At 43.9% G+C, this 21,867-nt stretch overlaps 2 protein-coding genes across 3 annotated transcripts; one reads left to right on the top strand and one right to left on the bottom strand.

The window, feature by feature from the left end:
• Positions 1-913: 913 nt before the first annotated feature.
• ENTPD4 (ectonucleoside triphosphate diphosphohydrolase 4) lies at positions 914-20,784 on the top strand. Of its 2 annotated transcripts, none has more exons than XM_038385102.2 (14): positions 914-1,060; positions 5,091-5,201; positions 5,681-5,807; positions 7,539-7,733; positions 9,306-9,511; positions 11,379-11,529; positions 11,624-11,727; positions 13,415-13,474; positions 13,792-13,922; positions 15,624-15,790; positions 17,271-17,595; positions 18,095-18,180; positions 19,051-19,212; positions 19,587-20,784. In XM_038385102.2, exons 3-14 carry the CDS (start codon positions 5,800-5,802, stop codon positions 19,813-19,815), a joined length of 1,824 nt encoding a protein of 607 aa, XP_038241030.1. In that variant the 5' UTR covers positions 914-1,060; positions 5,091-5,201; positions 5,681-5,799; the 3' UTR covers positions 19,816-20,784. The 2 variants fall into 2 exon arrangements, with proteins under 2 accessions (XP_038241030.1, XP_038241028.1); XM_038385100.2 differs by having other exon boundaries at positions 13,792-13,946.
• On the bottom strand, positions 1,019-3,032 carry LOC119848570 (basic proline-rich protein-like). Its single transcript, XM_043502912.1, has 2 exons — positions 1,677-3,032; positions 1,019-1,258 (listed from the first exon to the last, which is right to left on the bottom strand). Exons 1-2 carry the CDS (start codon positions 3,030-3,032, stop codon positions 1,019-1,021), a joined length of 1,596 nt encoding a protein of 531 aa, XP_043358847.1.
• Positions 20,785-21,867: the final 1,083 nt, after the last annotated feature.

Here is a 21,867-nt window from a genome sequence, read left to right as displayed (position 1 = left end):
AGTCTCATGTGATATTTGATGTTTTTTCTTAAAGTCCCAGTTCCTGGAGTAGAGTGATTATGTGAGAATCTCAGCTTTCATTTAAAAACACCATTAGATGTCTATCCCCTGGGGCTGTACAGAAAAGCTTGAAAATGTGATCCAAATAACCAGAATCCAAAAGTAAATAAAAAGAAGCCCAGTTTTAAAAAAATCTTGATTTTAAAACCAATCCCGTGATTTTTTTGCGTCCCGAGACTGATGATTTTTAAACATGTGGGGTTACCAGTACTGTATGTGTGCAATGCCCTAGGTGTGAAGTTATGGGACTGATTCCTAAGCATCTAGAGTGTTTTGTAAGTAGTGCTAAAGATTTTAGATATAAATACAGTAGTGGTCCGTTAATGCACATAGAGCTTTAGTACCTGTGCAGCAAAATTACATTTAAAAAGAGGCTGTGTTAATTGTTAATTTTAATTCTGATGGAAATCTGCAATGGTTCAATACTCTGTAAAGCTAAATAAATAAACAGTCGGGAGGTCAAGGCGCAGCCCCCGCTGGCCCAGCATGAACGCCACGTGAGGGGCAGTTAAATATCCACTTAATTATTTGCCTGGATCCCTTACACAGCAGTTGCCCTGCCATAACTAAGCCCCCACTTTACCTGACCCTAGCCATGCCCCCAGCCCGCTCCTAGCCAGGCTCCCATCATGCTTTACCTTAGCCAGGCTCTCAGCTGACACCTAGCTCCCATGATGCTTTGCCTTAGCCAGACTCCCATGATGCTTTGCCTTAGCCAGGCTCCCAGCTGACACCCAGCTCCCATGATGCTTTGTCTTAGCCAGACTCCCATCATGCCTTGTTGCCCCATCTCAGCCCCGCCCCAGCCTCTAGCCACGCCCCCCAGTCCCACGCAGACCAATCCTTAGCTCAGCCCATTGCCCTTTGCCCCCTTCCCCTTAGTTCCTCGCGTGAAGGCCGGCGTGCTTGCGTCACGTCCGGCGTGCGGGACCCGGAAGTGGGAATGGTTGAGGTGTCGCTAGGTGCCGCGGCGTTGCCGGGGCCGGAGCCAGACCCGCAGGTGTGAGCGGGGTCGGGTGGGCGGGCCCCGGGGGAGGAGTCGCCTCGGTTTCCTCTCCCCCCTGAGCATCGGGCGGCGAGGGGCTGGAGTCCGATGGCTAGAGCAAGGGCCTGGGGGCCGGACGCCTGGGTTCCTTCCATCCCCTGGCTGGGAGAGCAATGGGACGGAGGGGGGCTGGGACTCCTGGGTCCGTTCTCGCTTCGGGGTGGGGAGGGGAGAGACTGGGAAGCCGGACTCCTGGGTTCCAACCCTTGGATGGGGACTCCTGGGTTCCATTTCTGGCTCTCGACGCGGGGGGGACTGGGAGGCCGGACTCCTGGGTTCCATTTCTGGCTCTCGACGGGGGGGACTGGGTGGCCGGACTCCTGGGTTCCATTTCTGGCTCTCGGCGGGGGGGGGACTGGGAGGCCGGACTCCTGGGTTCCGTTTCTGGCTCTCGACGGGGGGGGGACTGGGCGGCCGGACTCCTGGGTTCCATTTCTGGCTCTCGACGGGGGCGACTGGGCGGCCGGACTCCTGGGTTCCATTTCTGGCTCTCGACGGGGGGGGGACTGGGAGGCCGGACTCCTGGGTTCCATTTCTGGCTCTCGACGGGGGGGGGACTGGGCGGCCGGACTCCTGGGTTCCATTTCTGGCTCTCGACGCGGGGGGGACTGGGAGGCCGGACTCCTGGGTTCCATTTCTGGCTCTCGACGGGGGCGACTGGGCGGCCGGACTCCTGGGTTCCATTTCTGGCTCTCGACGGGGGGGACTGGGCGGCCGGACTCCTGGGTTCCATTTCTGGCTCTCGACGGGGGGGGGACTGGGCGGCCGGACTCCTGGGTTCCATTTCTGGCTCTCGACGCGGGGGGGACTGGGCGGCCGGACTCCTGGGTTCCATTTCTGGCTCTCGACGGGGGCGACTGGGCGGCCGGACTCCTGGGTTCCATTTCTGGCTCTCGACGGGGGGGACTGGGCGGCCGGACTCCTGGGTTCCATTTCTGGCTCTCGACGGGGGGGACTGGGTGGCCGGACTCCTGGGTTCCATTTCTGGCTCTCGACGGGGGGGGACTGGGCGGCCGGACTCCTGGGTTCCATTTCTGGCTCTCGACGGGGGCGACTGGGAGGCCGGACTCCTGGGTTCCATTTTTGGCTCTCGACGGGGGCGACTGGGAGGCCGGACTCCTGGGTTCCATTTCTGGCTCTCGACGGGGGGGGACTGGGCGGCCGGACTCCTGGGTTCCATTTCTGGCTCTCGACGGGGGGGGACTGGGCGGCCGGACTCCTGGGTTCCATTTCTGGCTCTCGACGGGGGCGACTGGGAGGCCGGACTCCTGGGTTCCATTTTTGGCTCTCGACGGGGGGCGACTGGGAGGCCGGACTCCTGGGTTCCATTTCTGGCTCTCGACGGGGGGGGACTGGGCGGCCGGACTCCTGGGTTCCATTTCTGGCTCTCGACGGGGGGGGACTGGGCGGCCGGACTCCTGGGTTCCATTTCTGGCTCTCGACGGGGGGGGGACTGGGCGGCCGGACTCCTGGGTTCCATTTCTGGCTCTCGACGGGGGGGACTGGGTGGCCGGACTCCTGGGTTCCATTTCTGGCTCTCGACGGGGGGGGGACTGGGCGGCCGGACTCCTGGGTTCCATTTCTGGCTCTCGACGGGGGCGACTGGGAGGCCGGACTCCTGGGTTCCATTTTTGGCTCTCGACGGGGGCGACTGGGAGGCCGGACTCCTGGGTTCCATTTCTGGCTCTCGACGGGGGGGACTGGGTGGCCGGACTCCTGGGTTCCATTTCTGGCTCTCGACGGGGGGGACTGGGTGGCCGGACTCCTGGGTTCCATTTCTGGCTCTCGACGGGGGGGGACTGGGCGGCCGGACTCCTGGGTTCCGTTTCTGGCTCTCGACGGGGGGGGGACTGGGAGGCCGGACTCCTGGGTTCCGTTTCTGGCTCTCGACGGGCGGGGACTGGGAGGCCGGACTCCTGGGTTCCATTTCTGGCTCTCGACGGGGGGGGGACTGGGAGGCCGGACTCCTGGGTTACATTTCTGGCTCTCGACGGGGGGGGGGACTGGGAGGCCGGACTCCTGGGTTACATTTCTGGCTCTCGACGGGGGGGGGGGACTGGGAGGCCGGACTCCTGGGTTCCATTTCTGGCTCTCGACGGGGGGGGGACTGGGAGGCCGGACTCCTGGGTTCCATTTCTGGCTCTCGACGGGGGCGACTGGGCGGCCGGACTCCTGGGTTCCATTTCTGGCTCTCGACGGGGGCGACTGGGCGGCCGGACTCCTGGGTTCCATTTCTGGCTCTCGACGGGGGCGACTGGGCGGCCGGACTCCTGGGTTCCATTTCTGGCTCTGGAAGGGGGGGGGGACTGGGCGGCCGGACTCCTGGGTTCCATTTCTGGCTCTCGACGGGGGGGGGACTGGGAGGCTGGACTCCTGGGTTCTATACTTGGGCTGGGACTCCTGGGTTCCTTTCCCAGTTCTAGGATGGGGTAAGCGAGTTACAGCAGGAGGGAACTAGAAGTGTGGCCTCCAGGGTTCTCTTTCTGAGTCTAGGAGGGGAGTGAGGTCTAGGGAACTAGGATGGGGGGGCCCCTGGGAGCTAAGACTGCTGGGATCTTCCCTGATTCTGCTATGTGGCTCACTATGTGACCAACCTGGGGCCAGTCACGTCTCCGTTCTGTGATGGAATGAGTGAAGGGTATAACTGTTGCTTGTGAAAATGTTGGTGTTGGAAAGGTCTGTATAAGAGTTTGACATTATTATCCTATTGCTTTGGGCCGGTCTACGCTACAGGTGAAGTCGATGTAACTTACCTCGCTCAGGGGTGTGGAAAGGACACTCTCTTGTGGAGGTGGTGTCATTATGTTGACGGGAGAGCACTTTCCTGTCAGCATAGCACGTCTTCACCGGATGTGCTACAGAGGTGCAGCTGCATTGGTGTAGCCATGTCAATGTAGTGCGGTAGTGTAGACTTGCCGTAAGCAGTAGTAACGTTGCTGTCCTTGCCTTGCTAATCAAACCATACACTGCACTGTGACCCTATAGGTTTGCACCGTTTTACTTTCCTTCAAACAAACCCTCTCTGAATGCAGAATTTCAATTTTGTCATCTGGGTCAGTAACGTTTATCTGCCTCCCGTTGCTAAAGGCCACACAGACCTTGAAATATTGATCTTTCCAGGCTTCTATAGTATTGAAGGACACCGTTTTACTGACTGCAGCACTAACAGAGGATTGGCTGTTTTCTAACCTAACTCTCAAAATGTCTTGTAGCATCTTTGTTGTACAGCGTATCTGCTAGAATAATTAAGGCTGGTTGGTATGTGATTTTGTAAATGAGATTTTGAAAACACTCTCATATTCAAGGCAATGATAGTGGTAGTTGCATTTGCTATGTGGATTTTTGAGTTGAGGGAGAAAATGCATGTGGGGATCCAGGTCTCACAACGTCTTTCAAAAATAGTTCTTCCTTACTCCACTGAGTTTGTGAACCAGAGTGCTTTAATAACCTGTAATCTGGATTTACGTAATCGTTGATTGAGATGATGGTTCGAGTAAAAGTAGGCACGTGTGACCATAAATAAGAATCGTACATCCAAAATTATTTTGAAATAGTAACTTTTTACTTATTTAAGAAAGGAACGTTGCCAATATGAAACCTAGACAAGCTTAAAAAATACAAAGCAGAAGAAGTCAAAAGTAGTTCTGGGTATTACATATGCCTGATGGTTTCCATGGCAATTTGTGGTTTCAGAATTATATTTACATGGTTTTAATGTTCTCTCCATTGTTATTGTTTGAACCCACACAGACATGAAATTGACTATAAGAAAGGTGCTGTCACATGGGAAAGTAAACTGAAAAAGGTGTATTTTTTTTTCTTTCCCTCAGGTGTAAATGTTGTTTTTAACAATGGTAGATAAAAATCACATATCAGAAATTTTTTGTAAACTGGTAGGTTTCCTCTGTTGAAATGTGTTTAAACGCTGGTGTGGATCAAATTCCGATTTAATTATTCAGATTTTTTCCTTAAATTCTCCCTGAAGTTCCGACTTGATTGACTGTTCTTCAGCACCTCCCATCCTGAGCTTTTTATATGGTGTTGCTGTGCACTGCTACAGCTGCTGTTCCATCTCATTGGTGGTTGCATTTCAGTGGTAAGTGATCCATGCATATAATTCATACAGTATATATTTAGAGTTTCAATCTCACAGTGTGATGTGTGTGGGTGTACCCGTGCATCCACATGGGATCCCATCAACCAACTGTGCAGATCCTGTTGCCATACTGGGGCCTATGTTTGTAAAGTGCTTTGGGATTAATTGGAAAGAAATCCTTTATTTAAGAATATTAATGAAATGTAGTTTGGATTTATTGCTTTTTGTGTTTGAAATGTTGAAAATCCTCGAAGAATACAGTTGGAATGATTTATATTTGGGGGGCTGCCATCCCTGTTGGTGATTTACGAGAGCTAAAGATAAACTCCTCAAAATGAGCTGCTTTACCAGATATGCTGCAAGGAGTATATAAAACTAATCCTAATAAATGTTTGACTTAATTCGGGCTCCTGAATTACAGGATTGGGGCCTTAGTGAGAATATCACTTTTTAATTTAACTAAAATCTGTGTTATGCAGGAATAGAAGAACAATGGCTCTGGGGAGGATCCATGTGCCTTATAAATCTGGAATGTCTGGATGATACTAGAACACAAGCTACTGTGCCTGACTGCCTGCCCTGATCAGAATATCCCAACATGGGAAGGTGAGACTCTAAAACTAATCCTCAATATCAAACAGCTAGAGTTGCAGGATGGTGAATATAGGGCTGCAATCCTAGAAATCTTGAACTCCAGTCCCAGCTCTGAGGTTTGAGTGCCTCTAAATCTGGGCATCCACTCAATCTTTTTTTTGCATAGTTCTATAATGGGGACAATACCACCCATCTCACAGGGACGTTGAGGATTAGTTGGTTAGTTATCTGGAAATTGTTCTGAAAATGAAAAGTGATGAATCTTGGATCACATTTCTGCTGAACGTGATTATGCAAACCTAACAATAAATGCAGAATAGAGGTGTTAGAACTATAAAGCACTTTCACTGTAACACCATCCTCCAGAGCACAACAGATTGATGCCATGAAACAATGGTATTAAAGGAAAGTAATTACAGTGGCATTTAATATAGCTCTGTTAAAATGCAAATTAAGCTACATCATACTACCTTTATAGAAATCCATGATACACTCACGTCTTGAATACTGTGTGCGGATATGGTTGCCCCATCTCAAAAAGGCTATATTGGAATTGGAAAAGGGCAACAAAAATGATTAGGGGTCAACGGCCGCCATATGAGGGGAGATTAATAAGACTGGGACTTTTCAGCTTGGAAAAAAGACAACGAAGGGGAGATATGATAGAGGTCTGTAAAATCATGACCGGTGCGGAGAAAGTAAATATGGAAGGGTTGTTTACTCTTTCTCAGAGCACAAGAACAGAGCAAGGTCACCAAAATTAAATTAATAGGCAGCAGGTTTAAAACGAACAAAAGGAAGTATTTTTTCACACAATGCACGGTCAACCTGTGGAACTGCTTGCCAGAGGCTGTTGTGAAGGCCAAGACAGGGTTCAAAAAAGAACTAGATACATTCATGGAGGGTAAGTCCCTCAATGGCTATTAGCCAGGAAGGGCAGGAATGGTGTCGCTAGCCTCTGTTTGCCAGAAGCTGGGAATGGGCAACGGGATGGATCGTTTGACGATTACCTGTTCTATTCGTTCCCTCTGGGGCACCTGGCATTGGCCACTGTTGGAAGACAGGACGCTGGGCTAGATGGACCTTTGGTCTGACAAAGTATGGCCGTTCTTATCAGAAAGGGTTTTAACAGTTTTATACTCAAAACTCATTCTGATATGTTTGTGCTCATGAGCCTTATGAAAGAAGCTTTTGTTGTGCAGCTTTTAAAACTTGCTATGCATGGCTTCTGAAGCAGAAATTACGAACTGTAAAGTTTGTGTAGTGGATTAGAATGCTGCATGTGTCAAACGCTTGCCTAAGCTCATGTACTATCATAGTGCTGAAGTATTTGGGTTTCCAGCTTGTTTGCATTTTAGAAAGGCAAACACCTCTGTTAATGCTGGATGTCATTGAAACACAAGTAAAACCTGAGTAGGAGGCCTATGCAACATTAAGATTTTGGTAGTTAAAGATGGAAAAAAGTATCTGTTTGATGACTGAAATTGTAGGATGCATGTTCCGACAGAAAGGTGTTTGGCTGTTAAACTTGTGGTGATAATTCTTCAAGCATTCAGGGTGTAATCTTGATCCCACTGAGTTTAGTGTAATTTTATTAGGAACAGGAGCAGGTCCGTTGTATGTACTTTTTAAAGTTGGAAGTTCATTTAAGTATTTGTTCAGATTCTTCGCCAGTTTTGGGAAGGCTTAACTCCCTGCCTTTAGGATGCATTTCAAACAGTCTGTCTCCTTTATGAATTTCAGGATCAGCATCTCCTGTTTGTTTCCTGCTTCCTGGCACTTCAGCATCTCCCCAGTGGGATGTCCTCGTATACTGAACACCACTATGCGACAAATTATTGTCATTGGAATACTTGCTGCTGCCGGCTCCTTGCTTTATTATTCCCTTGTCATCCGGAATAAATATGGGCAGTCATACAAGGATAAAAAGTTTCACAGGTGAGGACTAATATAATGTTCAGGACAGGAAACAAACATAACTCAGGAGTTCCGTGTTGAACACTTCAAACAGTTGAACCAGCGAGTAGTGATTGGATCTCCTGGTGTGTACGAAGCAGCATGGAAAAATAAATTGACTGAAAGCCTTTTATGTAAGATGCTGCTCACTGAAATCAGTCTTGGAGTAATCTTTCCTCTCTCCAAACCTTGTGTATTACTTTTGGGGTAATTTCACACTTGTTGTTTTTTTGTATTTTGAAGGCAAAGGTGTAAACTCCTAAACAAGCTTGTAAGTGAGGTCTGAACTTTTTTTAAATACTATATCCTTTTGGTACTCTTATCTTGAACTTGTTGGACGACTGTATATGTTTATATCTCTTCCTTACATATACAGTGGATGTCGCTTAATAACAATCAGGATATTAACAGCTTCCAGGTAATAGCAGTGTTTTGCCAGGAACCGATCCTGTCCCACTGCCTTTAATGTAAATGGGATTTCGATATTGGCAACAGGCATGTGACTTATTGACAACTTTTTGATATGGCATCCCTGGCTGCAGTCCCACAAACCTGCCTGCAGCTGGAAGGGGAAGCTGCAGGGGCTTTCCACAGGGATCAGGAGCGCTGGGGGCCCTAGAGGCTGCACGGTACCTGTCTGTCCTCTCCAGATTGTGCCCTGGCCTGGTACCGGGAACCTAGGCTCGGCATGTCCCAGGGCTTCCTTCGTTGGCTGCAGGTTTGCAGGACAGCAGCCAGGAAGGAAGCGCAGGGACGTGCCAAGCCCCGGCTTCAGGAAGGTTTGTAGGGATGCAGCAAAGGAAGGAAGCACTCGGACATGCCTTCCCTGGCTGCAGTCTTACAATCCTCCCTGTTGCTGCCCTGTCCACAGACTCCCCTCCCAACCATAGGCAGCTTTGCAGGACTGCAGGGAGACTTATCGTGCATGTTGCAGTGCTTCCTCGCCGAGTTGCAGCTTTGCACATCTATCTTTTGCTTATTGACAACCTTCAGATAATAGCAACTCTTTGCTGGCAACAGAGAGGTTGCTAATAAGGGGAATCAACTGTATATGAATGTCTATATGTTGCATAGTTGTATTTTTTTAACTTTTTTCACTCGTGTTTCTCTTTTAGATGTACCTCTCCTCACTTAAAATTGCTTTTAGTTTATTAACTATTAAACTTTCCAATAATTTAGCATGTTTGATTTGTCCTTATCTCGGCATATAAAAGGTGGAAGGAGAAGTGCTGTATAGTAGAGAACATTTCTGACGGGGAGTCAGAAACTCTTGGCTTCCACTTCCAGCTCTGCCACCAGCAATTGTATGATTTTGGGCAGACATTTCTCTTCCCTGTGTTTCATGTTGTCCCTGTGCAAAATGACGATAATGCTCTCAAATCTCACAATGTGTGGTGTGCCTAATGTCTATTAAAAAAAAAAAAAATTGAGGCTCTTTAATAGAGGCAAAAGTATTTGGGGTTTTTTTTAGTCTGGTGTATCAAATTACATTTGTAATACAAATATATAAACAAAACCTTATTCCCAATAGACTTTATCCACTTTTTCTTCTAGATACCTTGCTCGAGTGACTGACACTGAAGCTACAGATACCAGCAATCCCAATCTGAACTATGGCATCGTGGTAGACTGTGGCAGCAGCGGGTCTAGGATCTTTGTGTATTGTTGGCCAAGACATAATGGCAACCCGCATGATCTGTTGGACATCAAACAAATGAGGGACAAAAACAGAAAACCAGTGGTTATGAAAATTAAACCAGGTATGAAAAACCCTAATGTTCAGTCATTTTTTCTAAACAGCTGATTATCTAACGCAAAACAATGTTCAAGATTCAAATTAAAATCCCAAGGCTTCATTTTTCAGAAGAGAGCTGACTTCTTTTTTAATTTTGGAGTCTAGTAGCTACAACTGGTCTCTAGGCATATTTGAATAATTAGGTGTATTTCATAAACAGCCTTTTATAAGGGCCTCCGAGTAATAAATAGAACAGTGTTGCAATTTCTTGAAAATTATCTTAATTTTAAAACCATCTGAAAATTAAGCTTGTTGAAATGTTGTCTAAATGTTGTCAAAATGTAGCTTGCTCCCGTCTCCAATCATAAAAATAATCATGCTAGGTTGGCAGAGAAAATAGGGCTTTTAACTTCAAAATCAAAAACTGTTTCCTGCTGCCTAAAAGGTCAGTTGGAATACAACCAACCAACCTACGTCTATCTTTTAAAATATCTTAGATGCAAGTATAAATTAAGGAGTAATAAATACTTCATATTTAGGCACATCAATAAAGCAATTCTTGCCACAGATTATTTAAAATTGCTTCATATCAAATCATGTATTAATGGCTGGATTGCAGTGGCTTCCCAAAGCACTATGAAATGGACAACTACATTATTGTAGACCTCCATCGACTTCATCTGTGTTTGGTTTGAAAGGTGCTTTATTCAGCTTTACAGTTGGTTACAATGCTGCCATTGTGGAGGTAGGAGGTACCTAAAAGCATCACTGGTTGAGCTGTCAGTTAAATAACCAGTTCTGCTCAGTTAGAATCAGTTTTGATTTTGTTATTTTGATAAACAAGTTGTGGGTGTTTTTGTTTTGTTTTTTTTTTTTTTAAATGTTTCAGAGACAAATTCATAAAAGTGATAATGGGCTGAACTATAGATTGTGGCCATTTTTTATTGGTTAGAATAGGAGTCAGACCTGAGTTATCTTCTCACGTCTTCAGTTAACTCACTAGGTGACCTTCAGTCATTTAACTTCTGTACAGAAGTTACCTCTGTTGTTCAGAGCGGGAAATACTTCTCTCTCAGGGTTTATAAGGTTTACTATTTGTAAAATGCTGTAAGGTCTTAAGTGAAATTCAAAGTTATTTTTAATTGATAAATGGAATCTGTCTCAAATTTGAAAGTAGACAATTGGGTAACTTAGTGGAACAATGTAGTTGAATAATTAAAAACTGACTGTTTGCTTAAACTCTTACTTTAAAAGTTCCCAGTCTCCTTTTGAAGTCCAATCCATGTCTTCCTGTTGCATAGTTCTCATGCCATTGTGTGAAAATACCTGTGTATGCTGACCATGGAAATGCTGCTGGTGACAGCATAGCAAGCACTGTTCTGATCACGATGAGGATTGGCCAAAGTCTGTGCTGAACATTTAAAAGTTTATATTAATCTTAACCTAAAAACCACAATGAACTGAAATATCTAGAAATGGGAGCAGGGTGAGGTAAACTGTATTTCAGAACTTCACTACCTTATATTGCTCCAGCCAAAAAGAAATTACCATGAATTCTTATGAGGCTTGTATATAGCATAGATACTTTAATAATATTTTGTACTTGGTTTGTGCCTTGCATTGACTGTTAGCAGGAAAGTTATTAGTAGATCAAGTCTTCTTTAGTCTTTAAGTAATTCCCTTACACACACTAACTGATTGTGAGCCCCTTTCTTACAAAACTGGTTAGCGGTTGTAAATAGCTTACTGTATGTAAAAATAATTACTTTAAATCTTCAAAGCCTATGAGGGGTTTTTAATAAAAAAAAAAAAAGCAAGTTTGGTGCTTTTATGTGAAAGAAACTTTTTACGTTACCCTTGGCACTTCCTCATTCATCTGTCTGTTTCTCTAGGCATTTCAGAGTTTGCTAGCTCTCCTGAAAGAGTCAGTGATTATATTTCTCCACTTCTGAACTTCGCTGCAGAACACGTGCCCCGTGCAAAACACAAAGAAACTCCTCTCTATATCCTCTGTACTGCAGGGATGAGAATCCTGCCTGAGAGGTGAATAGGTACCTTATTTCTTTCAATATTTAGTTTAAAGATGTTAGTGCTTTGAGTAGTTTAACCATTGTTCAAAATGTTGGTAATTTTGCAGCCAGCAGAAGGCAATACTAGAAGATCTTCTCACTGATATTCCTGTGCATTTTGATTTTCTGTTTTCGGACTCTCATGCAGAAGTTATTTCAGGGAAACAGGAAGGTAAGTTAATGCTGTAGAATAAAACAGTTTTAACATATTTTTGTTTTCTTTTCCCATTTTGTTAAATTCTTGTTGTTTCTGGCTTGTCCAAATGCTTGGTAAGTTAAGAGTTCTTATGTCTCAACAGCAACTGTTTTGCATCCTGGTCAAAAGCAAAAAATGCCCCAATATTTTATGAAAAATGTCATCTAAAATCAGGAGAAATAACAAATGCCTCCTTATTTAGCTGTCACGCCATGTGTGTCCATTTTCTCTTATTTCTGACATCAGCCAGTCCAATATAATAGGATTCCAAGGAAGGTTGTAGAATCCCCATCACTGGAGATTTTTCAGAACAGATTGGACAAACACTTGTCAGGGATGATCTAGGTTTTCTTGGTCCTGCCTCAGCGCAGGGGGCTGTACTAGATGACCTCACAAAATCCCTTCTAGCCCTGTATTTCTGATTGTATGAAAAAAATAGTCTTTTTAGAAACATATAAGCTCGCTGTAGAGGAAGAATAGTTGGCTATGACAGGCTTATAGATAAGCCTCTGTGGTTGTCACAGATTCCTTGACCTTTTTCCGTGACTTCTGCAGTGGCTGCTGGTGTGCCTGGTCAGGGGCCACCTGAGCAGCTAAGGAAGCCCCTGGACCAGTCACACCGGCTGCTGCTGGGGCAGTCTCGCCCCCCTGTAGCAGGAGTTTGGGTGTGTGGGAGGCTCAAGGCTGGGGATTGGCATGCGGGGAAGAGCTTACCTAGGACAGGCTCCCTGGAAGGGCTAGAGGAACTCCCCTCCCTCAGCTCCTAGCAGTATGCACTGTCTCTGCCGGCAGGCACCACCCCCACAGTTCCCATTTGCCGCGGTTCCCAGCCAATGGGAGCTGCAGAACCGGCGCTTAGGGCGGAGCGGAGGCAGCACGAGGCGTTTAGGAACTGAGTAGGGAGCACCCGCGGCACCCATCCAGGCTGTCTTGCTGAGCCAATATTCCCCTCTTCACCCCACCCCAACTTTTAGTCAGGCGTTTTTAGTAAAAGTCAGGACATGTCATGGCCCCTGAATTTTTGTTTACTGCCCGGTTTCAGAGTAGCAGCCGTGTTAGTCTGTATTCGCAAAAAGAAAAGGAGTACTTGTGGCACCTTAAAGACAAACAAATGTATTTGAGCATAAGCTTTCGTGAGCTACAGCTCACTTCATTGGATGCATTCGATGAAGTGAGCTGTAGCTCACGAAAGCTTATGCTCAAATAAATTTGTTCGTCTCTAAGGTGCCACAAGTACTCCTTTTCTTTTTGTTTCCTGCCCGTGACCTGTCCTTGACTTCTACTAAAAATACCCATGACTACAATGTAGCCTTACTTATGAGATGACAAGATCTTCCCGTTTTATTCTGATTTTTTTTTTTTACTTAAAAACTTGCCTTAAAGAATGACTGAACTACTGAATGATTAAACTAATGAACTTTATGAGAATTGTTTGAATATTTTAGGTGACAAAAACTGTTACATTTTGAAGCAATGCTTATAAAAAGTTTCTGCATCTAACACAGTTGACATACAATGTGTTAACAAATGAAATGAACATAAAGATAAGTGAAGGAGACTAAACTGTAATAGGCTTTTAAAAAGCTACCAGATGGTCGAACATTTTTTACAAATTTGCTTTTTTATTTTTTTATTTTATTTTATTTTTTTTAAATGCTTCTAGGAGTGTATGCATGGATTGGCATCAACTTTGTTTTGGGACGATTTGAACATATTGATGATGGCAAGTATATTGATTATATTTTAAAAGGAACTTCCTGTATATTATCAACACACGGGGATGGAAGTGAAGTGCCAGATCATTATTTTTAATGAGTGTCTTCAAATAGGCATACTGGAGCATACCAGTCATGCACTGTGCAAAGAGCGATATCTAAATTTCTCAGGACTAGTCTAGTGATTCATGTTCAATATTAAATTTTGTAATTAACAACACAGCAGTTCAATGGAAGGTGCTCTTTCTTTTTGAATTTGATGCAGCTTCAGATCCCATCCCAAATGTATTTCTCAGTATTGCCAGCTATCCATTTTGTGTTCCAGAGGATGATGCAATAGTGGAGGTGCATATTCCTACCAGTGAGAACAAAGAAGCCATCATTCGTAAGAGGACAGTGGGTATTCTCGACATGGGCGGTGTGTCGACCCAGATAGCATATGAAGTCCCTAAAACTGTAAGCTTTGCCTCTTCACAGCAGGTTATTATCTGTACAATTTTCCTTGGGTTTTGTTTTTTATTCTGTTTTTAACCCATATCCATTGGTTTTTGTCTCATTACATCACATCCCAACACCAGGCAAGAGAAGATGTGACCACAAGTCCCTCATCAGCTAAGCAATTCATTTGTGTTTTGTTCATTTGAAAAAAAAATAAGTTGATAAAGCATGGTGGAACGTTCATTTGTACAAGTATTTAACTTTCTTAATTGGATTTTTCTAAGCAGACTTGTACTTCAGAGTTTTCATGCTAAAAGTTGTGTAATTCCCGCGTGAGAAGGGAGCTGTATTTGTCATGTAATTTCCCTTGATAAGCTAGAACATGAGAAAATGATCAAAGTAACAGGTCACTGTATTAAACAAAATGTGCTATGTGTACCATACAGTATATGTGCTGTGGGAGAGACGAGAACTAACTTGTTTCTAAATTTCAAATGGAACCATATGACTTATTTTAATCTCAAAAGTATGTATTGATTTTTAGGACAAATCCTGAAGTCTTGAATAAGGCAAACTCCCATTGACTTCCTGGGAAATTTGCCAGAGGAGAGACTGTATAAGAACCACAGGCTTTGACCCACAATACATTATTAAAACTAAACAATTTGTATTTAAGCAGTCTGTGAAATTGCATTTTTCCTCGTTCTGAACAATTGTATTAGCAAGTTCTGCCTCTTCAGATAGAGGGCACAATTGTCCTCTTTCCTCAAAAGATCTACTGCAATATTCTTCCCCTTCTCCCTACATACATCTGTGGGATATGCCCATGTATAGGAAGAGGATACTGGAGGGGAAATCTGATTGGAGACTTCTTTAAAAACTTGGAATTCAATACCAATGTTAATGGGGGATCATCTTAATCTTCAAAATACATACCATCTGGGCTTATTTTATTACAAGTCTTTGACAAAGCACTTTAAGTGTTTCAAAAATTGAACAGGGAGAGGAAACTGACTATTTGTGCTATTTAAAAAAAAAAAATTGTCCTCTGAACTAAAGATGAATTTGATAGTACGAGGGGTTGTAAAGAATTGTTTACCAGCATATCGTTTTATAAGGCACTATCTGAACTTGTGGTCAGATGTTAGATCTAAAGAGTTTTTGTGATGCCTTGGTCCTTCCTCTGCCCTCTTGACCAAGCAAATGTCTGTGATATGTGTGAGCCTGCTACTACAGATGCTGGAACCCCCACACACCATTACGCCGATTCCCTTTGCACCTTCTACTTGAAGGGCTTGTCTTCACTACTGGGGTAAATCAACTTAAGTTATGCTACTTCAGCTACGTGATTAACGCTCTCTGGTCGACTTCCCGTACTCTTCTCGGAGAGCACTCTGCCATTGATTTAGCAGGTCTTTGCTAGACCCGCTTAATCGATTCCTGGTACATCGATTGCAGCAGTATCAATTTCCCCGTAGTGGAGACCATCCCAAAGTGGTACTGGTGTTTTCTCTGAAGTGCTTCAGAAATTTTGACAAGCAATTTTGGGACGTGTCTGAGGCGATCTGAGTGAGAGTGGCTGAATGCAGAGTCTCTGAGAACCAATCTGAAATGACACTTCAGTGCCTGTAGCACTCCAGTGTTCAAAGGCTTGTTGTGACTAGCTTGGCTTTGTATTGCAAAAGTCTCTCTAATCTCCTGTCACTTCGGTGCTTGCAGGAGGAAGTAGCCAAAAACTTACTAGCAGAGTTCAATTTGGGCTGTGATGCTCATCAGACCGAGCACGTGTACAGAGTGTACGTAGCGACGTTCCTTGGTTTTGGTGGGAATGCAGCACGGCAAAGATACGAGGACAGTATATTTACCAACACAATGTTTAGAAACAGGTAATTTGCTGTGTGATTGCATATTATAAATGCTTAAACGGTCCTGAAAACCCAAGCAAAATGTAGACCCCCTAAATAGACGCATCTAAAATTGTTGAGCAGTATGCTGTCCCTCTTTAAATACTATTCCTACTCATTCCCTAACTTGAATACTCTGGAACCTTGATGGACTGAAATAGGTTTGTGATCCACAAATAGCAGATGTATGATGTTCAGAGAACGGCTAGCTCAGCAGGACTCAAGTGCTTTAATGCTGCCACGTGGCTTTACTCTCAGTGCTATGGAACTGTCCTGCTGCAGGGAAGAAAGCGTGGACTGGGAGAACCACCTAAGCCTGCTTTCATGATCCAAAGTGTTTGGTGTTCCCAAGACCTGCCATTCTAGCAAATTATTTTGAAGCTCTGTTCTAGGAAACAGTCAATTTTTATGCAAGTGCTGTAAATTACCATTGAGATTGCTGATGGAGGAATTATTCCTTCAGCCACAGGAGGGTCTGGGAGCATTTGAATTAGCCCATGTGAGGTTCTCAGACTTCACTGAGCCAAGCAGTCTGTTCTAGCTGTATAGTTAACAGCAGGTGCCAAATGTCTGACTGGATAAATAGAATTGTTTTCTTTTTTGGGGCTGGGGGAAAAGTCTCTGACTCACCCTCAAAACAGAAATCTCCTCCAGATCTCACACTGCATCAGTCTGGAGCAGTAATACTCAGACTGAAGCTTGGGAGCTGCAAGTAGCCCTTTAATGTGTCTCCTGCGGCTCTTTGCATCACATGCTATTAAAACACTGTGTGATTTAATGATTAACCGATCAGGATGCTTTTACTGTGTTATTAACCAATTAAGTTATCAAGTTGCACTAAGTTATTAACTTTGCTTATTTTAGTTTGTGTGCACAGTGTCCACACGGGGGAGTTACAGCACAGCACCTTGCTGTTGACACCGCCTTGATCCAAAATGTGGGGCACTGTAGACTGGGCCTTAGAATCCATTTTAGCGGCACCTATACTTTTTTGGTACCAACTTCCAGTTACTGGTTTTATGAAACTTTTCTTTAATTATGCTAATTAAATACTTTTGTATCTGTTAGCCAAGCTGCAACTGGAGTAGCGATGCAGCTGTTGTTTCTGATAGCTTCAGCATTCTGAATAAAGCCTGCTCTGCACCAAGACATTTTTTAGATGCACTTCATGGAGTTAGTGTAAAATCTTAACATAATATTAAAAAATCTGCAGTTGCTTGAATTTTTGTTCTCTCTGTCTCCGGGCCAGATGGCTTGTATCTCTGGTAGATTTAGTGTAGTGTGCCTGACTTAATGTACTCCGTATGATGGTTTCTGAATGCAAAAGTAGGTGCCAAAACTTGCCCGAGTCAGAATGACTTGGTCTTCCCTCTATCTGTTTTGATGATGTAACTTTGTCCGAAATAGGATTTTGAGCATACCGTACCTACGCTTGTTTCAACTGTGCTTAATTTTATGACAGACTTCTGGGTAAACAGACTGGTATGACTTCTGAGTCTCCCTACCTGGACCCTTGCCTGCCTCTAGAGGTTGAGGATGAAATCCGACAGAATGGACAGACACTGTATATGCGAGGGACTGGAGATTTTAATCTGTGTCGTGAAATTATTCAGCCTCTCATGAATAAGACCAATGAAACCCAGACATCTTTAAATGGCATCTATCAGCCTGCAGTGCACTTCCAGAATAGCGAGTTTTATGGCTTCTCTGAGTTCTTCTACTGTACCGAAGATGTATTGCGTATGGGGGGAGACTACAATGCTGCTAAATTTATTAAAGCTGCAAAGGTGAAGTATTCTTGTGGTATACTCTTCCTAGTAATCCAAAACAGCATCCACTTCTGAAACTGGGTCAATGAAGCTTTTCTTTTGGAATCCAAACTCCTTTTACCTATATAACTGACAGTAGCTCATTGTCTGGCCTCATCGGGGTTTTCTCATGAGAACGATTCACTACTACATAATAGTAGAGGGATTCTAAGGTGAGCAAGATCCATCCCAGAATTTGAGAGCTGAACTCCAGAGGAACTGTAGAAAACTCAAGCCGAACTCTTACACTTGAAAAATGTAACTACAGTTTCTTTATCTGTCATGCAGCATGTGTGCTTCAAATCATATAAAAGGAGACCAGAACACAAACCAACTGTGACCCACTAACTTTTTGCCAGCCTTCCCTTGACTTTTATTTTTAAATTCCATTTCATTGTTTATAAAGCTGCTTATCCATTGGCATCGCATATTTTCCTTTATTTAATATGTAAACAGAGCCTTTTTTTGTTTCGTTAAGGATTATTGTGCCACTAAGTGGTCTGTCCTGCAGGAACGGTTTGACCGTGGTCTTTATGCATCACATGCTGATCTTCATAGATTGAAGTGAGTATTCATGTTTGTACAGCAGAAATCATTCGTGCAGAATTGCCAGAAGAGAAGCGTCATGCCCAAATGACTGATTTTAAAACATTGTTATATGTGGCGTAGGTGTAGCTGTGTCAGTCCCAGGATATTAGAGAGAGAAGGTGGGGTCTCTCTCATTTTAAAAAGGCATTGGAAATCTGAATGCAAGTTTTATAGATTCCCAGGCCAGAAGGGACCTATTGTGATCAGGTTGAGTGAAACTTAATTGCATCCTCTATAAGAAAGATGGATCATAAACCAGTGTTGCTCTTTAGCGATACAGCAATGCAACTCTTGGAGTATGGGAACAATCTTGTAATGCATTTTTATTGCGGTTTATAAAACTTTTTAATGGAATCTGAGGTATCTCCCGTATGTCACTGATTGGCAGGACAAGTGTTATCTTGCGGTGTAGTTTCGTGATTGGAGCAGGTGACTAGGAATCGAGTCTTCCGTGTTGCTTTCCAGTCTCATTGTGCTTGGTGCCATACCTTCATGAAAGGGGAGGAGAGGGGGAACCAAACCCCCAGTTCCCGTGAGGCCCAAAACGGCTAACCCACATCAGTACTGGATCGGAGAAGAAGAGTGGGCTTAAATAATAAGAGATCAGTTAATCCTCTGTCACCTATATATACGTTAGGTCTTCTCTGTGCCTGCCTTAATGTGCGAGACCATTGGGCCTGGGGCTATCTATATTCTTGTTTTCACAGTGGATTATAAACCCCTCAGAGCTGGGATCTGAATCTTGTATATCTAAGTGCTGTGTGACCCGATGGCACTGTATAAGTAGTATTAAAAAATGAAAAATCAAATGACACATAACCAGCCTTTATTCTGCTTGTTCTGTAGGTATCAGTGTTTTAAGTCTTCCTGGATGTATGAAGTGTTCCACAGTGGTTTCTCTTTTCCCATCAACTACAGCAATTTAAAAACTGCTCTGCAGGTTTATGATAAGGAAGTGCAATGGACTTTGGGAGCCATCCTTTACCGAACACGATTTTTACCTTTAAGGTACTGTTTGTTTATGCAAATGGTTAGGTGCAAGGCTTGGATGGTGGGGTGGCTTGATATGAAAGCACGTGGCGAACAGGAGCAGAGGAAACATTGCTTCAAGTTTAGCATATAAAACACTTGTACGTAGGGCCTGGGTGCTTCTTTTAAATCAAAGCATGTCTAGTAAAAATCTCTGCGGATAAAAAACAAACACCAGCAAATCAGCCAGATTCGTCTTGTCTTCAGATAGCTCAACGACAGTAATGGTTGCTGAGATGTGTTTAGTGTACGTGCTTTCAGTTTTTGTGGTAAGATGATCAAAAGGCAATCCTTTTGCCTTGCTGAAGGATTGAAGTCCTGTTTTGTACGTGTTTTCCCCCTTTGTTTCTCAGAGACATCCAGCAAGAGAACTTCAGAGGAAATCACTCCCACTGGAGGGGCTTCTCCTTTGTTTACAATCACTACTTGTTCTTTGTCTGTTTTCTGATTGTGCTGCTGTCCATTGTGCTGTATCTGCTGAGGCTGAGACGGATTCACCGGAGAATGCTGCGCAATGGCTCATCCGCTTCCCTCTGGATTGAGGAAGGCCTCCCACCGCAGAAGATTCCGGGAGCCTTATGAAACACTAGGATAAAGAGCCTCCTTATTAGACTTTTTAAAGTACAAGCCATTTTTTTTTTACCTCAGGGTTTCTCCTCCCCCCTCCCCGTATGTCCTCCCCTCCCGCCCCCCCCCCCAAAATCATATGAGAAAACCTCTCCCAGCAGTATTGAACTCAGCAAGAGCTTTGGAAACAACTTAGATTATGGGAAATCGAGGTCAGACTACGCTGAATGGACTAGAGAATATCTGCCAAAAATGGTTTTTAAAATTAATTTAAAAAAGTAAATGCACTTTCACGTTAAAGGGGAGGGGAAGTCAAGACTTGATGCCAGTAAATGAATAAATGGAGGCAGCTTATGATAACAGAATGATTGATTGATTTCTCTTTCTTCAGTAAAATATTGAAATATCACTTACTAGGTAGTATGAGTGGATAGAGCTATGCATATTTTTTGTTCAAGTCCATGGTTGATATCACTCAGCTTCTAAACTCTCAGCCTTCTAAATCAAGAAAAAGGAAGTGTGGGTTTGTTTTTTTTTTTAGAAGCAGTAACAAATGGACCTGTTAAAATGTGAAAAGCTGACATCTGAAGTGAGGTACTGCAACGGAAGACAAACATCTATTGTGGCTACTGCTGTGTTTATGCAAAACACAACTGAAATCATTGCTTCGTTTAGTCATTATAGGTTTCGCCTTGATGTCTCAGAAGCATAGTTTTATGGTGGCAAAAGTGATTTCTTTTTAATCCTTCATTTGACAGTGTTTCATGATGGTCTAGAGATCTCCCTGAAATGCTTACAAGCTTGAAAGGACTGGAAAATGCACAGACTTCAGTTAGTCCGAGTGGAGCAGACACGTGCACATTGTCTTTATTTTTGTTCTTTCCTGGTATAACTTCTTGCCTGTTAATTTATATTTTATTTAAAACAATATTAGTTTTACTTGAAAGCAAACTTGTTCATGATTAAAAGTGGCATTTATATGAACCTCTGGTTGATGAAAACTTTATTATCCTATATAAAACAGTGCTGGCGCTCACTTCTAACATGCCCGTTATAAATCACCTGCCATGATGAGTATAAATGTGTTATGAAACTTGATGCAATTCTCAATATTGGAATCTTTTCCCCCCCCTCTCAGCTTCTGAAGAGAGCTGACTTTTTTGTCCATTTTTTTTTTTAAAACTAAGAGCAAACAGATCTGTGGGTGGTTTGTACGTTTTCACTTCCTGTTTTGAACTGTTGTAGTGTGATTGGATATGCAGTTCGAGGGGGTTAAGCTCCATCCCAGAAGTTGCTGCACTTCATGGGTGGATAAAGAGATTCCCCAATCGGTGAGCAGGAAAAAATATTGGGGATGGATCTGTCTTGTGCCTGAATCAGGGCCATTGTTCAATCTTGTAAACACGGCTTGCTGTATGATAGAAATTTCCAAGTATATCAAATATCTTTCCTCAGAGGCCTGTTGTGAGGCATAATTAATGTCGGTAGAGCTCTGAAAGCTCCCCATAACTTAGAGCCAAAGAGATGCAAAGTATTTTACACTGCAGGTCTGACTAGGACATCGCTATGTAGCTAACTGCTACAGTGTGTGCCGCATTTAAAACTCTGGTTACTCCAGAAAAGCAGCAGCTTGGCAAGCGTAGTAAGCATAATGTTTCAATCAGTTTTTAGAACATAGATCAGAACTACAGCAAAGGGCTTACCAAAGACTATGCTGACCTGATGCAATCTGAATATTCTTCTAAATTTTCAGAGCTACTTAGTGTGTGCTGACCTAAAGCACGCTACTTCTTTGGAAAAGGAAAGTGGTTGCAATGAGTGCGGGGGGGGGGGGGGGGGACTGGCTGTTTCTGTATGTTATGGGCCCAAGCCTGTAAACTTTTACAAGTGTAGTTATGCTTTCTCCAGTGGGAGACCACTTCCAGAATTGGAACTCAAGTTTTAGAACCAATCACTGTAAGTGTTGAGGAGATCTTACCTTCTAAAGCGAATACAATTTCAATAACAGGTTTGCTTTAAATGTTAAAAAATGCAGCTTGCCAGTAGCATTTTAACCCTTGTTTCCAG

The sequence above is a fragment of the Dermochelys coriacea genome, chromosome 26, assembly GCF_009764565.3.
Source record: "Dermochelys coriacea isolate rDerCor1 chromosome 26, rDerCor1.pri.v4, whole genome shotgun sequence".
Taxonomy (NCBI): Eukaryota; Metazoa; Chordata; order Testudines; family Dermochelyidae; genus Dermochelys; species Dermochelys coriacea.
This window is presented reverse-complemented; position numbering and strand designations above follow the sequence as displayed.